Source organism: Octopus bimaculoides, chromosome 24 (assembly GCF_046866305.1).
Source record: "Octopus bimaculoides isolate indiv1 chromosome 24, ASM4686630v1, whole genome shotgun sequence".
Taxonomy (NCBI): Eukaryota; Metazoa; Mollusca; class Cephalopoda; order Octopoda; family Octopodidae; genus Octopus; species Octopus bimaculoides.
In genome coordinates, this window is record NC_142951.1 from 21,532,179 (window position 1) to 21,550,266 (window position 18,088).

General features: G+C 37.1%; 1 protein-coding gene across 1 annotated transcript in view; it reads right to left on the reverse strand.

Annotated features, from left to right (window-relative positions):
- LOC106875168 (leucine-rich repeat-containing protein 71) overlaps positions 1–13,044 on the reverse strand; it is a 52,773-nt gene extending 39,729 nt beyond the window's left edge. Inside the window, exons 1-4 of the mRNA XM_014923198.3 lie at positions 12,907–13,044; positions 7,820–7,955; positions 5,407–5,631; positions 3,758–3,883 (exon numbers count right to left, since the gene is read on the reverse strand). Of these exons, the coding sequence (XP_014778684.2) occupies positions 3,758–3,883; positions 5,407–5,631; positions 7,820–7,946 (478 nt within the window). The 5' untranslated portion in view covers positions 7,947–7,955; positions 12,907–13,044. The remainder of the gene's footprint in view (positions 1–3,757; positions 3,884–5,406; positions 5,632–7,819; positions 7,956–12,906) is intronic.
- Positions 13,045–18,088: the final 5,044 nt, after the last annotated feature.

Consider the following 18,088-nt stretch of genomic DNA (forward strand, 5'->3'; position numbering starts at 1 on the left):
AGAAATTATTTTATTTTTCGGGTTTCATCTATTGTGTAGAGAATGTGTAATGTCTGATATTTTGTTGGGTGTTGTTTCTTTTTTTGTATGAGCTGTCAAGAAGTTATGATGATGGAAGCAGTGGATGTTATGATCGTGCTGATGGTGGTATTGGCTGTGGTGCTGATGATGTTGACAATAATGTTAATGATAATGGTGTTTGTGATGTTGATGTCCATGATGGCGATGGTGAAGCTGATGGCTACTGTAATAATAATAATAATAATAATAATAATAATAATAATAATAATAAGACAAGAGTATCAAACCTACAAAGACCCATAAACTAAAGAAAAAATATAATATGAAAACCATAGTTGACATTGATGCCACCATAGAAACCATCAAGCAAAAGGTATGTGCTAAAGCTGCCCGCATAGCAAGGTATGAAAAGCGTGTTAGATTCTTCCGAGATAATAACATGTTCAAAAATAACCCCAAAAATTTCTACAGGAAGATAGGGAAAACACCAGTAACAATAAAGTCTGTCCCATCAAAAGAAGAAGTGCAAGAATTTTGGAATAAAATCTGGGCAGAAGAGAAAACACACAATGAAAAGGCCCCTTGGATTGATAGAATATCTACAGACCTAGACTCCTTAGAGGAGCAAAAGTGGGAGGGGGTCAGGGTAGAAGATATAAGATCTGCTCTCAGGAGGTCAAGCAAATGGAAGTCTCCAGGAAAGGATAAAATTCCTAACTTCTGGTTGAATGCCTTCCCAGAAAGCCATGAACTGCTAACAAAACTTTACAACGATGTTTTGCAAAATCCTAGTTTGATGCCCTCTTGGCTAGTTAATGGTTTAACATTCCTGCTTCCAAAAAATGAGGAAACAAACGAACCAAAAAATTATCGCCCCATAACCTGCTTAACAACAATGTATAAGACACTAACATCTGTCCTAACCGAGTACACCTATAGTTTTTTAATAGAAAGTAGCATATTCCCTAATGAGCAAAAGGGATGTAAACGTGGATCTTATGGTTGTAAAGATCAGCTACTCATCAATAAGATGATCTTAGAAGATTGTCACAAGCGACACAAAAACTTGTCAATAGCCTGGATAGACTATAAAAAGGCCTTTGATAGCCTACCACATAGCTGGATTAGGAAATGTCTGGAAATGTATAAAATAGCTCCTACTCTGCAAAACTTTTTATCTGTAAGTATGAGATCATGGAGAACCACACTGATGTTGAACAATGACAATGAATCTCTAAATGCTGGAGATGTAAGAATTTCATGTGGCATTTTCCAGGGTGACTCACTATCACCACTCCTCTTCTGTCTAGCCCTAATACCGCTCTCAAAATTGCTCAATGATGCACAGTATGGTTATAAAATATTTGATAAAAATATAAATCATCTCATTTACATGGATGATTTAAAGCTCTTTGCAAAAAATGACCAACAACTCAAAGGCCTACTAGCGATTGTTAAACAATTCAGTGATGACATCAGGATGCAATTTGGCCTTGATAAATGTGCAAAGGCTACCTTTATCAAAGGAAAAATGACAAATACATCTAATGTGAACCTTGACCAGCAAAATGTCATAAAAGAGTTAGAACCAGCGGAGAGCTACAAATACCTAGGGGTAATTGAAGGGGACAATATCAAGCACTCAGTGATGAGGGAAAGGATCAGAAGAGAATGTTATCGCAGGGTGAGAGCAATACTGAAGACAGAGCTGAACGCGAGAAACAGGATCGAAGCGATCAATGCTCTAGCCATACCAGTCGTGACTTACAGTTTCAACATCGTTAACTGGTCAATTACTGAAATATGTAATGTTGACAGAAAAATACGAAAACTGTTGACAATTCATAGAATGCACCACCCTAAGGCAGATATAGAACGTCTTTATCTGCCAAGAAAAGAAGGAGGCCGAGGACTTTTACAGCTGGCATTATCAATGAAGGTAGCCACAATTGGCCTAGACACCTATCTGAAAAACTCTGAGGACTGGATGCTAAAACTTGTCTTAAAATATGAAAGCAAGAAAGCATCTTACTCAGTAACAAAACAGGCAAAAGAATATCTAAGTGAATTCCAATTGCAACAAATTCAAGAATTAGACGAACTAGAAACACCTGCAGAAAAAGCTAAGCGCTTGAAAACCTGTGCTAAAATTGCTGCCTTAGCTATTATGACTGAAAAATGGCATGGAAAACCTCTCAATGGCAAATACCCAAAGAGAGCGAATAATGCAGATATTGACAAAGCCCTTACCCACCACTGGTTAATGGCCTCTGGCTTGAAATCAGAAACAGAGGGGTTTATCATAGCAGCCCAAGATCAATGCCTACCTACAAAGAACTACCAGGCCAACATATTAAAAAACGGCAGCTCCCCATTATGTCGTATATGCCAACAACAAAATGAGACCATCGATCATATTGTCTCCATGTGCAGTCTGCTTGCGCCTACAGAGTATCTCAACAGGCATGATAGAGCTGCACAATATATTCACTGGGTAATATGCAAAAACCTGGACTTGCCCCATGATAAAAACTGGTGGGAACACAAACCACCCCCAGTACTTGAAAATGATCACATTGCACTCCTCTGGAACTTCACCATTCAAACTGACAGAAAGATAGACGCAAATAGGCCAGACATCATACTGAAAGACTTCAGACAAAAATCATGCCTCCTCATTGATATGACTGTCCCAATCGATATAAACGTATCTGTCAAGACCTACCAAAAACTGAGCAAATATAAAGATCTTGAAATCGAAATTAGCAAAATGTGGAATCTGAAGACGAAAACAATACCTATTGTCATAGGTGCCCTGGGAATGACAGCGAAACGGGCTGATTACTACCTAGATCAGATTCCAGGAAACCCCAAAATGGCTGAAGTTCAAAAAATAGTGCTCATGGGAACTGCCCATATCCTACGTAAAATACTGTCTATGTGATCTCAAATTTTAAAGCAAACACATAATTTTCTTATGGTTTCTTAAACATTCACTTGAACAAAACTGTACAAATCCAAATATATGGTACCCTAGGCATAACACCTACATGAACTTCTAACTTGTTGTCTCTTGAGGTCTCTGGGTGAGACTTGGATCCAACTTGTACAAATGCAAAACAAAAGTCAAACATAAAATAATAATAATAATAATAATAATAATAATAATAATAATAATAATAATAATAATAATAATAATAATAATAATCCTTTCTACTATAGGCACAAAGCCTGAAATTTGGAGGGAAGGAGTAAGTTGATTACATCAGCCTCAATACTCAACTGGTACTTATTTTATTGACCCTGGAAAGTGAAATGCCTCTAAGCCTTTTGCCCGGCATGCTAAGGATTCTGCCAGCTTGCTACCTTGTAATAATAATAATAATAATAATAATAATAATAATAATAATAATAATAATAATAATTAATAATAATAATAATAATAATAATAATTAATAATAATAATAATAATAATTAATAATAATAATAATAATAATTAATAATAATAATAATAATAATAATTAATAATAATAATAATAATAATAATAATAATAATAATAATAATAATAAATAATTAATAATAATAATAATAATAATAATAATAATAATAATAATAATAATAAATAATTGATAATAATAATAATAATAATAATAATAATAAGAAGAAGAAGAAGAAGAAGAAGAAGAACAACAACAACAACAAAAACAATAATAATAATGTTGTCATGGAATTTACCTCGAATATATATCTCCGACACAGTTTCAGGTTTCTCTTTAACCTCCATTTCAATCTGGATATGAGGCTTAAAATATTCATATCCTTCTCTTAAGATGAATGTTTTGGGTGGTGCCTCACCATTGTCTGGAAACAGAGAGTTATTCATAAGTATAGCTCACTAAAAGGAATCTCTATGAAGTTGTTAAACTGGCTAGAGATAGCAGCCAAATCTTCCTCAGAACAAATACTCTACTGCCTTTGCACATCAGATATTGTATTCTTAGATACTCTATGTCTGTGAAAGAAAAATTGCTTTGACCATGGATCTTCTCAAACAGGTCAAGCCTAAAGCTAAACAATAGCAAGAACACTACAACAACCCACATCGACAATGTAGCCTTTACATGATCACTTGACCTGCTAGATATAACAGCCAAATTTCTCCCTGCTGTTATTTTACATATATTTTACTATGGCCATGTGGTTAAGAAGTCTGTTTCACAACTACACATTGTAAAGTTCAATCCTCCAGTGCAGCACCTTGCGTAAGAATGTTCTTCTGTAGCTTGCAGTTGATTAAATCTTTGTGAGTGAAATTTAGCTTATCGTTGTTCCTCCTATTCCTGATGGCATATTCAGTGATGTTTCTGTAGCAATTTCAGTACTGAAGGCAGTTTCTAGCCTCCAGCTCCATCCCTGCTCCCTTTCTTAACAGGGCCTGGGATCAACTCCATCAGATATCAACTCAGGATTTTGAAGTGATGTAGAAATCCATGACTCTGGATAATATCTCATTCCATGTACTGTCAACTGCGGACAGGATGGTCATATATGGTATGTTAGAGCCTGGTGAGCCTGGGATTCATAAATAGCAGGGTTGTTATGGCCAGTAGTAATGAGTAAAGTCACTAATAGACAGAACTGTATTGAATCCTTTAGGAAGGACTGTACATATTTTATTGGGGTAAACATCATAGATCCACTGGATCAGGGCTGACCTGGGGTGAAACAACAACAAAAACAATAGCAGTAAGAACAACAATGATGACCACCACAACACAATCTGTGCAACATTAAGGCAATTCACAATCCTGAACAAAACAATTATATATATATATATATATATATATATATATATATATATATATATAGTTATGTGGAGAGTGGAGAAACAAACACAAGAAGAAGCAAGTCAACCGGGCTATATATATATATATATATATATATATATATATATATAATATATATATTATATTACTAATTCAGAGATGAACCACCACTCTACAACTCGGTCAACTTAGAACCCGTCCAAATCCATGCTGTGAGGCATATACCATCTTAATATGGACTTGGACGGGTTCTGAGTTGACCGAGTTGTAGAGTGGTGGTTCATCTCTAAGTTAATAATATACATATATACTATATATTAGGAAACCCGGTGTAATATTATACCGATTTTTTGCCTGTAAGGTTGGAATAAATTTTTTAATCCCTAATATTATTACTATATATATATATATAGAGAGAGAGAGAGAGAGAGAGAGAGAGAGAGAGAGAGAGAGGGAGAGAGAGAGAGAGAGAGAGAGAGAGAGAGAGAGAGAGAGAGAGAGAGAGGGAGAGAGAGAGAGAGAGAGAGAGAGAGAGAGAGAGAGAGAGAGAGAGATTACCATCAGGAGTTTCAACAGTCTCTATTTCTGCTTCTGGTACTTGGTTGGTTACTTTCTGTGGACTCTTTACTTTATCAACCTTGCTGTCAATGGAAACAATATTGTTTGGTTGGCTCTGAGAAGGCCATTTTGCTCTTGGTACAATTTCAGGAACGACACTGACAGAATTTCTTTGGCAGATTTCCTCAAAATCAACTATAAAATTTCCTGTACAGATGTAGGGTTCTGAAATAAAGGAAGAAAAAGGTGGAAAAAATATTGCTTATTCTTTCTGTCTTTGTATTTGTCTTAACCAGTATAAATTTATATTTTTTGTGAGGGTAATAAAATATCAGCATGAGTATTATCTTTTTCACCAAGTTATTGTGTGAGGAAAATATTTTAGACCATACAAGGAATTTTATTTTGATTAATTGCTTTAAGTCCTGTTTGGACAGATAGTACACTAAACAGTTGATAGGATAAATAAATATTTACATTTTGTTTATTTGTCTGATTGTTGCGCATGCCCACAGAGTTGTGAAAATTCATTCAGCATTGTGAGTTAATTTCATAAGTTGTTTGTGATTCAAATTATAATGTCTGAAGAAGTGAATGGATACTAAATTTATTGCATGAATTGCATAATTTTGTATGTAATATGAAATAAATAGGGTTCATCCACTGAAACATGAGAGGTTACAACAGGTAGGCAAAAATTCAAAAAGTGGCTGACAAAATGTAAACATAAGTTGTGCACAGTGAATTGTATGCTGATAAATGGAAAAGAAAAATAAAGAGACTGATGTTTTGGATGAACAAATTATAAGCCATATGACTTTTATACATAACATAGGTGCAAGCATGGCTGTGTGGTAAGAAGCTTGCTTCCAAACCATATGGTTGTTGGTACAGTTCCACTGTGTGGCACCTTGGGCAAGTGTCTTGGGCCAACTAAAGCCTTGTGAGTGAATTTGGTAAAAGGAAACTGAAAGGAGCCCATCATATATGTATATATATATATGTGTGTGTGTGTGTGTATGTGTTTGTAGCCCATCACTGCTTGACAACTGGTGTTCGTGTGTTTATGTTCTTGTAATTTAGTGAATCAGCAAAACAGACCCATAGAATAAGGGCTGGGCTTAAAAGAAAAACTACTGGGGCCAAGTTATTTGACTAAAAATTCTTCAAGGTGGTGCCCAAGCATGGCCACATTCTTATGATTGAAGCAAGTAAAAGAGAGCAATATTTGATCCAGTCGACATTTTTTATTTTTTCTGTCACCATTCCCTGAGTATATGTTTTTGAATCTCAGCATGTGTGTTCCTGTGTCTTTGTGTCATGTGGTGGTGGTGGTGGTGGTGGTGGTGGTTGTGGTGGTGGTAGTGTGTGTGTGTGTGTGTGTGTGTGTGTGTGTGTGTGTGTGTGTGTGTGTGTGTACCCTTGCGTATGCACGTACATGTCTGTCAACATCTCTTTAGCAGCTCTTTCTGTGTGTTCTTGTACTCGTCCTCAATCATCACTTCTACCTCTCGACCATGTTTAGCTGAATGCTATGTGATCCTGGTCACTTACCAATTTGGATGTGATCAGGATCATATAGAAACACAGTGCACTTCAAACTCACAAGAGAAATGGACAGAGAGTTAGTTGTGGTTGCTAAGTTTACCATGGGTGAAGAATATACCACTCAATATAGACATGTGGTTAGTGACTTCATAGAAAGTGTTAGACACAAAGTCAAAAGATCACATGTAAAAAAGGGATGTAAATCAAATAATATATATATATATATATATATATATATACATATATAGGTAATGAAAAATTATAGAGGTGAACTCTTTTCAAGAAACAACAGCGTAGGGCACAATTTATTGAGAGATTAGATTAAAGTATTAATTTGAAAGAGACAAGTTCCAAGGTCAATAATACTCCTTATCAAAGCTGACACATATCTAAACATGGAGGGCATATATAAGCCATTATAAGCACGCGAACACATAACATATAAAAACATATATATACATATAATAGAGTAATTCTGTGCCCAAATCAAAGTTGGATAAGTAATTGCATAAATATATGCAGATAGATTAAGAAGACCAAGCTTGATGAGATAACAGTTCACAATAATCGAAAAGGGAAGTCCCCAAATGAATTCATTAAATAGAAAGAGTCTTACGGCCATTTCTGGGAATATGCAAAGAAATGTGTAGGTAAAACCTTTTGAACTTCAGGAATCCACATATCCTTCATCAGAGAATATGTACGGATTTGGAATTTTTAAACAGAATCATAAAATTATTCGTTAGCAAATAACATGGAATCCCAGAACTTATGAAATTTTTATACCTGTATACAATTATTTTTACAATTTCATGAATAATTTCATGATTCTGTTTAAAAATGAAATGAAATAAAGATAAATTACCTGATCGCTTGTCTGTGAGTTCATCAGATTCTCCTGCAAGGGTCTTGTCTTTACTTCTGTCTGACTTTTTGTCTTTAACATCTTTTTTCTCTTTCTTGCTTGACTTTTTCTCTTTCCCTTTTTCCATTGTTAAACACTGACCAAATAGAAGCAGAGTCATATTAGACTATATATATACCTTTGTGTGGGTGTGTATACATATATGTACACACACACACACACACACACACACACACACACACATATATATAGCCATATGGTAAAAAAGTTTGTTTTACAACCACTTGGTTTCTGGTTTGAACCCACTGCCCAGTACCTTAAGTGAATGTCATTTACTGTAAACTCAGGCTGACCAATATTTTGTTTAATTTGTTAGATGGAAACTGCACAAAAGTCTGTTTCCCCACTCTCGTCCCCTCTTTTCCCACTCTCGCCCCCTCTTTCCCCACTGCACAGCTCATGCTCATTTTCTATTCGCTCTCCTTATCAACAACCAACATGCTGATGTCTACCAGTCTCTCTTCCATTACTCCCTCCTACCAGTTTCTCACACCCCTTTCTCTCTCTCTCCCTTCTCCTTATCAGTTATATTTGTTTCGGATGAATGTGGAGAAGTCAGAGACAAGACAACCTCTTTAGTGCTGGCTCCACAGTAAAAATGCAGCCAGTAGACTCAGTAAAGTAGTCAGTAAATGAATGGTGCAAACATAGGATAGGGAGGACATGACAACCTTCCTAGTGCTGGCAATATGTTAAAATATACCTAATTTATTTTGTAAAATGGTTGGTGTTAGGACAGAAATTGAGATATAGAAGTCATGCCAGAATAGAGTGTATGAGAACGCTATGGTCCTCTAGCTCATCTAAGAGAGGATTAACTGTAAATATGAAGTAATACAGATAATGATAATCCATCTAACCCATGCCAACATGGAAAGCTAACAGAAAATTATGATATATGTATGTGTACACTAAATCATTCAGTTGCTTGCCTTTGGGTCCCATAAACTGGCAAATTGATGAAATAAATATCAGACTGAAATTAGTATTGGAGTTGATATGATTGACTAAAACTCTTGAAAGTGCTGCCCCAACATGGTCACAGTCTAATGACTGACACAATTAAAAGAATACAAGTATATCTCATGGGATCCAAAGAAACTAGCAATGGTCTGTGATATTCATCTGTTACCAGGTTAAACACCTGACACTTCAGTGCCTTTAAGAGAGTCCAGTTTGTTGCAAGAATTCAGGTCAGATCTCTGATCTGAGGATAATTTCCTCTCTTCGTCCCTTTGCTCTCAGAGGTCCTGTAAAACTTCCTGGGCTTTGCTCTTACTTCCATAAACAGATCAGCAAATTACTGGTTTTGAATTTGGGTACAAGGCCTGCAATTTCGTGGGAGGGGGTAAATCGATTACATTGACCCAAGTGTTGAACTGGTATTTATTTTAATGAACCCAAAAGGATGAAAGGCAGAATCGAACTCAGCAGTATTTCAACTCAGAACTGCTGCTAAACATTTTGCCTAGTGTGCTAACAATTCCTTTTCTACTCTAGGCACAAAGGCCGAAATTTTGGGGGGAGGGGGCCAGTCAATTAGATTGACCCCAGTACACAACTGATACTTAATTTATTGACCCCAAAAGGATGAAAGGCAAAGTTGACCATGGCAGAATTTGAACTCAGAATGTAAAGACAGACAAAATACCTATTTCTTTACTGCCCACAAGGGGTTATACACAGAGGGGACAAACAAGGGCAGACAAACAGATTAAGTCGATTATATCGACCCCAGTGCGTAACTGGTACTTATTTAATCGACCCCGAAAGGATGAAAGGCAAAGTCGACCTCAGCGGAATTTGAACTCAGAACGTAGCGGCAGACGAAATACCGCTAAACATTTCTCCTGGTGTGCTAACGTTTCTTATTTCTTTATTGCCCACAAGGAGCTAAACATAGAGGGGACAAACAAGGACAGACAAAGGGATTAAGTCGATTACATTGACCCTATTTCGCCCAGTGCGCTAATGTTTCTGCCAGCTTGCAGCCTTCAATAATAATAATAGTATCAAAAGAGGAATTTTCCAGGGGGACTCGTTGTCCCCTTTAACATTTGTTCTACATTTGATCCCCCTCAGTATAGTATTAAGCAAGGCAAAGGCAGGGTACAGTTCAGAAATAGTAATGGAAAAATTAACTGTTTGCTCTATATGGATGATCTGAAGCTTTTTAGTAAGAATGAAAAAGAGATAGATTCCTTAATACAGACTGTAAGACTCTTCAGCAAAGATATTGGCATGGAATTTAGCATAGATAAGTGTACAATATTAGCCATAAGAAGGGGACAGGTAGTCAACAGTGAAGGCATCCAATTACCAGTTGGCCAAACATTAAAGTCATTGAAAGAAGGAGAGAGTTGTATCAAGGAGTATTAGAATCTGACAAAGTATTAACTACAGAAATTGAAATGAAAATTGAGGAGTACATCAGAATGGTAAGGAAGCTAATGGTCTGAATCTAGTAAAGGCTGTAAATACTTGGGCAGTATCATTACTTAGATACTCAGCAACTTTTGTAGATTGGACAAAAACTGAATTAGCAAAGCTAGACAGAAGAACTAGGAAGGAATTCAATATGAATGGAGGACTCCACCCAAGAACAGGAGTAGCAAGATTATACCTACCTAGAAAGGAAGGTGGAAGAGAGTTGATATTAGTAGAAAACTGCATAGAGTTAGCTAGAGTAGATATAGACTCCTATGTAGGTAATAGTGAAGAAAGTTTATTAAAAGCTGCTAGAGTCACAGCAAGACATAGGGAAACCAAAGACCCAAACGAACTTAAAAACCAGAAAAAAAGAATAGAAATTATCTGATTGGCAGGAGAAGGCATTGCATGGTAGATTCCTAAAGATAGTTTCAGTAAATAGTAGTAGTGAGACACGGTTATGGCTGCAGAAGGGAAAGCTGGAGAGAGAGAGAGAGAGAGAGAAAGTTTGTTAGTAGCTGCACAAGTTCAAGCATTAAGGGTTAATTGGATAAAAGCCAAAATAGACAAAAACCAAGTAGATTCCTAATGTAGATTATGCAAATCAAAAGAGGAAAGCATTACTCATATAGTAAGTGGATGTAGCATGCTGTCACAGAAAGAATACAAGAAAAAACATTCTAACATTGCCAATAGCACCTTTCATGGGAGAGTATCATTTTCAGAAAACATGACTCTCCCACATTTTTTAGTTGAGGAAAACAATACACTTCAAGGCGTACTTCCATACGTGTTGCCTCCACCGAATTTGTTGCCTCATAACTTCCAGAAAAATGGTTATTTTTTAATGAAATTTTCTACAAATACACTTCAGGTAGTTTAGATTTTGATTATATCGAAGTATGTAGTGAAAAAAATTTCAGAGGGTTAGGTAAGGAGTTTCAGAAAATTCTCATGAAACAGCTTTCTTTACTTATAAATTTCAGAAAAATGGGTAATTTTGTAAAAACCTACACTTTGTTTTCCAAGCTGAGATTCGAAACGGAATCTAAGGATTCTCGCTCGTCTGATCCCCTACTGGCCAAACAGGTGCGAAAGAAATTTCTTTGTCCTGTCAAAAAATGATGGATGAATTTCTCTTCGACCTATGACCCGAGCTGTGTCATTTAAATTTCAAGTGGACAGGAGGTGACCAACATAAGTAGAAATTACTCCTGTAGTATGTCTGTCCTTCTAGCTGTCATGACCATTATAAATACAGCAATCTGTCAAGGGACAGCAGAGAGAGCCATCACCAAGCAGGCAGCCAGCGACTAACTTGCGCCAGTCATGCAGTCAACATGGAACCACATATTCAGCATGTAGCAGTCGCAGAACATAAACAGACACCACTGAATGACCAACGCACACACAGACACAAAACATGCCCGGTTCTACCTCATCACATCGACACAGTATTTCTCCTGTTTATTTTCTTCTTCACCAACTCGAAGCAATTTGGTAATGTCATGCAGTGAATTTTTTGGTGTATACAACAAGTAAATGCAAGTGTCGATTAAAGAAATTATTTAAACTACAATCCATCTGCTGCCTCAACATCTTTTGCTACACCATTCCCACTACAATTTTATAATGAAAGTTTCTATAAATAGCTTTCACAGTGTGTAGATTACGATTATATTGGAATTTGGTGTGAAAAAAATTTGATGGACTCGTATACATACACACTGATACATGTTACATATATCTACAAAATGAAACTAGAAATTTCGAAAAAAAATTGTAATGTATGTCAATATGTATATGTACGTGCTCACTGTTTTTCTTTTCATATTAAATTCCATTATAATCACAATCTACACACTCTGAAAAATATCTGTAGAAAATTTCATTAAAAAATACTAATTTTTCTGAAAGTTATGAGGAAACAAAGCCAATTCGTGCAAATTTTCAGAAACTCCTCTCCCCACCAACAGAAAAATGTTTTCACAACAAATTCCAATATAATCGGAATCTACATCGTTTGAAGCGTATTTATAGAAAACATGATTTTAAAATAACCATTTTTCTGGAAGTTAAGAGGAAATAAACTCGGTGAGAGGTACACGTGTTGGTATGCACAGGTAAGCACACTTCGACATGCAAATCGCTGTTATTGTTGTTGTTGCTTAACCCCAGATCAGTCCAGATTCTGCAGAACTGTATTCAAAGTACAGCATACCTAACGCAATATCATCCAGCGAGGCCTTCCCATTTTAAGACTGTAATGTGTTAAGGTGGATTTGGCTGTTATTTCTAGCTTGTAGAGTAGCCTCGTATAAAATGCTTCCTTCTTTGTTGCATGCATGCTTGTGTGTGTGTGCGTGTGTGTGTTGTGAGTGTGCGTGTGTGTGCGTGTGTGTTGCGAGGGTTGTGGTCACACACTGAACTGGTCACTTACATCAGGTTTGGATTGGACCACAATATGAAGCTGACGATACAATGATGTGTCTATGTGTGTGCGTGTGTGTAGCTTTGTTCTTACCCTCAAGAATATACATACTCAAATGCATACACAAAGTAAAAGCCAAAAAAAAAAAAAAGCTGCATCAACTCACGGTCTTTCGTGTTTCGCGGTTGACAGTAGCGCACAATATATTGTCATCAATAAACTCGTGGTAACTAATGGCAACCGCTGTAAAGTTATCGGTAGTTATTTCCCTTGCATCAATTTCCCCAGTATCCAGACTTCATGTCACCGTGATCAGTCAAGTACATAAAACTAAGTTGCTATCGTTGTTTAGCTCCGTGAGAGAGTCTACATTTGATTAAAAGCGTTCCACCCATGACTTCCCCGTTTTATTTTAAGACAACGTAACTAGGACCACATTATTCGATACATCCCTTCTGTCATAAAGTTATGATTTTCGAGAAATTTGGCTGCTATTTCTAGAGGCTTTCTCATTGGACTCCTGTTGTTTTGCCGCAAATCAGTCCCAGTCGAACAGATCCGTGATCAGACATTCCAGCCATGGCCATCCATTTTACTCTTTATGAGTATCTAAGACTGACTTGTCAAATGTTACTTCCCTATCTTACCAACTGAACAAAATATGCTTCACCGAGGAGGCGTAATAAGACCGAAACATGCTTTTTACTTTCACCAGTTGGCTTTAAAGATTAGATTTGCTCCATTCTGTATTGTCCAAAAATTCGATCGCTTAATCTTGTCAGAATCATCCTCTTTTATTGCTGTTTACAGATTTTATTCACTATGAGAAGTCTTTGATCTTTCACAAGTTGTAGGATTCGTAAAGCCAAAGTTTAACTCGCTTTCCAAGGCATATCAGTGATTGAGACAACACGCCTCCCACCCTGAACGGGGCACCCGTCTGTTGCTTACTTCACAGTTATTGCCGGAATTCATTTAACACTGAGTGGAATGGAGCAACAGAAAGGAAATGCTTCACTCAAGTGCATCACCTACTCTGATAATTGAAGTTCCGATCGTAAGATCGTGAGTGCTACAAACTAAACACTAGGCCATGCACCTTCGCTGAGAGGGAGGGGTTGTCTACTAATTGCTTGAATAATCTCGGTTGAGGGAACTTTTTCAATTCAGTGTTTTTATATTAGTATTTAGTATGCTTCACTGAAATATTTTCCCTCTGCTATATTGTTGATATATATATATATCTATATAAGGGCATTACTACAGAATAATGCCACACACTAGACTTCCGTAATAAAAATGCCCTTATATAAATATGAATAAATAAATATATTCTTGGGAATAAAAAAAAGATGGATTTTTTTTTTCCCTTATGAGTTTTTTTACGCTAGCTTCTTTGATAAAATTCTTGTAAAAGATTTTATCCTATTATTGAATTAATTATATATATATATATATATATATATATATATATATACATATATACATATATATATATATATATATATATATATATATATATATATATAAATGTATGTATGAACAATATTCCCCTATTTCTTTTTATACTTGATCAATTCCTCACTTAGTAACTAGGGTGAAGAATATTTTGCTGAAAAGGTCTCATATGACCAAAACATATCTGTTACTTTCAGCAATTGGCATTAAAGACCCTAACCACTCGAATCTGTATTACTAACAGAAACAGAATCACAACACTCTCTTTGGTATAGACATGCGGGCATACACACATTATGCATGAATATGTGTCTATGTAAATGCATACATGCCTACTTATCTACCAACCTATCTAATCTACCTACCTTCACACACACACACACATACATACATACAATGTTTACAACTGTATGTGTATCTGACTGACCTTCACGTGTATACACATATATTTCTAAAAATGATGAAATTATAGCTGCTGAAGATATAAATATCCTGGATTTCTTTATTCTTTGTTTTGACTTCAAATTCCTCTGATGTTGACTTTGTCTTTTATCCTTTCTGGATAAAAGTACCAGTTGAACATTAAAGTCGATATAATCGACTTATCCCCTCCCTGTGCCAAAAATCCCAAACCCTTATTAATCGAAATCTCTATAGTTTTACTTAGTTCAATGAGGAAGCTTTATGGTTAGATATATATTAGTGCATGTTTACCCCTTCAGGTAAAACCCCTTCAGGTAGATGGCCCTGCTCAGTATGTAGAAAAGGAGTAGGTAGTAACTCTATAAGATGTACCCGGTGCAAGCTATGGACACATAAGAGGTGCAGCAACATCAAAGGCAGGTTAACTAGCAAGTTAGTTTTTGTTTGTGGCAGATGTTCAGGTGCAATAAAGACTGCAAACAAACAGGAAACAACTTCTATCTCATTCCAGGGTGAAAAACTAGAGGTAGTCGATAGCTTCCGCTATCTGGGCGACCAAGTTAGTAGTGGGGGTGGGTGCGCTGAAAGTGTAGCTGCTAGAATAAGAATAGCCTGGGCAAAGTTTAGAGAGCTCTTACCCCTGCTGGCGACAAAGGGACTCTCACTCAGAGTAAAAGGCAGACTGTATGACGCATGCGTACGAACAACCATGCTACATGGCAGTGAAACATGGGCTGTAACTGCTGAGGACATACGTAAGCTCGCAAGGAATGAAGCCAGTATGCTCCGTTGGATGTGTAATGTCAATGTGAATACCCGTCAGAGTGTAAGTATCTTGAGAGAAAAGCTGAACATTAGAAGCATCAGTTGTGGCGTGCAAGAGAGACGATTGCGCTGGTATGGACATGTGGTGAGAATGGAGGAGGATAGCTGCGTGAAAAAGTGCCACACCCTAACAGTTGAGGGAACCCGTGGAAGAGGTAGGCCCAGGAAGACCTGGGCTGAGGTGGTGAGGCAAGACCTTCGTACATTGGGCCTCACCGAGGCGATGACTACGGACCGAGACCTTTGGAAATGGGCTGTGCGTGAGAAGACCCGGCAAGCCAAGTAAGATCGTTGCCAGTGCCCCTGGACTGGTTCTTGTGCGGGTGGCACATGAGATGCACCATTTTGAGCGTGGCCGTTGCCAGTACCGCCTGACTGGCTCCTGTAGGATTTTCGAGCGAGATCGTTGCCAGTGCCCCTGGACTGGCTTGTGCGGGTGGCACATAAAAGACACCATTTCGAGCGTGGCCGTTTTCGTGCGGGTGACACGTAAAAGCACCCACTACACTCTCTGAGTGGTTGGCGTTAGGAAGGGCATCCAGCTGTAGAAACTCTGCCAAATCAGACTGGAGCCTGGTGTTGCCATCCGGTTTCACCAGTCCTCAGTCAAATCGTCCAACCCATGCTAGCATGGAAAGCGGACGTTAAACGATGATGATGATGATGATGATGTTGGCACTCCGTCGCTTACGACGTCGAGGGTTCCAGTTGATCCGATCAACGGAACAGCCTGCTCGTGAAATTAATGTGCAAGTGGCTGAGCACTCCACAGACAGGTGTACCCTTAACGTAGTTCAGCATGACACAGTGTGACAAGGCTGACCCTTTGAATTATAGGCACAACAGAAACAGGAAGTAAGAGTGAGAGAAAGTTGTGGTGAAAGAGTACAGCAGGGTTCGCCACCATCCCCTGCCGGAGCCTCGTAGAGCTTTAGGTGTTTTTGATCAATAAACACTCACAACGCCCGGGAATCGAAATCGCGGTCCTACGACCGCAAGTCCGTTGCTCTAACCATTGGGCCATTGCGCCTCCACAATATTAGTGCATAATCATTATAAGAATGTTGAATATTTTTGATCGTGACTTTTAAAAGTTATCTCCCTTGATTTCTTTTATTTTTAATTTTAGTAACTGAAAAGGATTTTTTCACCTTCTAATTGCATTGATAATCTCAGGAGAGGAATTTTAGTTCTGTTACTAAGTTGTAACAGGCCTCTGTTAGTTAATAAAAGTATTGGTGTGACATCTGTGTTGATGCTAGTGGTAGCCATCCTGGATCTGTTGGTTGTGGTACTCTTGTATGTTAGTGGATTACAGTTCTGAGTCTGAAATTAATGCAGCAAGGTTCAGATGCTACACAGTCCTCTGCACCATGCACAAAAACGATTGTTACTCAGCTGCTGACCTTAAAACTGCATCTGGATGGGATTTGGTTGTTCGAAGTAGTATGCACTACATTTGCATATTTTCGTTTTTGAGCAGGTAGTGCACAATTTTTTTATATATGAATATATATGAATGCATGCATGTATGTATTTGTGTTCATATGCTGTTGATGTATTATGACAGACCTTGGGCAACAAGGACAGATCAGTGATGATGGATAATAGAAGGACTGATTGATTTACCAAAGAATTAGTCAAACAATTGTTTAGTTAATTGGGTAATTAACTAGTACTTATAAAAGGGAATGACAAATAGAACCAATGTATGTTTTTTTTTATTTGGAAATATGAGTTCTCCCCTACTCATAGAGTTTCTGTTTAGTACCAAGTCAAGATGTTCAAGTTGTGACTCTGTCATCTTTTATTCAGACAGAGTATCTGTAGGATTTCATCATCTGAAGTCACCTTCTTTTCTTTGGTGATATAAGGGTTAATACGTTTAGCAGGCCGAGCTATTGGAATGGGACTTGCCTAAATAACACAGTTGCATGTATATGAGTATGCAATACAGAATTAAAACAAGACTTATAATTAATTATGGATGGAAATTTATAGTTTTAATTACATAAACAACTATATAGTACAGTAATAATTGAATGGAATATCAAGAAAGACAAAGGAAAAACAATATGGATGTATAAGTGTGTATCTGTGCATGTGTGTGTATGTGTACGCATGTATGTGTGTGTGTGTGTTTGTATATACGTATGTATGTGTGTATATGTGTATATATATATATATATATATATATTTATACGTATGTACACATGTATATATGGGTTTGTATATATGTGTGTGTGTGTGTGTGTGTATAAGATGAAAACAGAATCCAAGGAGACTGGTGGTGGTCTGTGTTGGCAAGACTTGTATTATTTGGAAAAAGTAACAGAAAGAGGGCAGCAAAATTGGAGTGGAATATCCTACGTTTTGGAAAGAGTCTTTCTTCAGAGAAAAGTTGACAAGAAGGAAAAGAAAGAAAGACAGAAGTGTTTTGCAGCCTTTCTTTGAAAAACTGGTTACAACTGATGGAGAATGAAAGACATCATTAGTTTCCTACATAGACAAGAAGTAAAATGAGAAACTTGGAGTCTGAGAGAGAAGGAAAGGGAAATGAAATGAAGAGGAGAAGCAGGTGAAGGTGAGAAAAACTGGGATGAGAGGGTGGAGCAGAAAGGAATGAATTACTGAATTAAGAG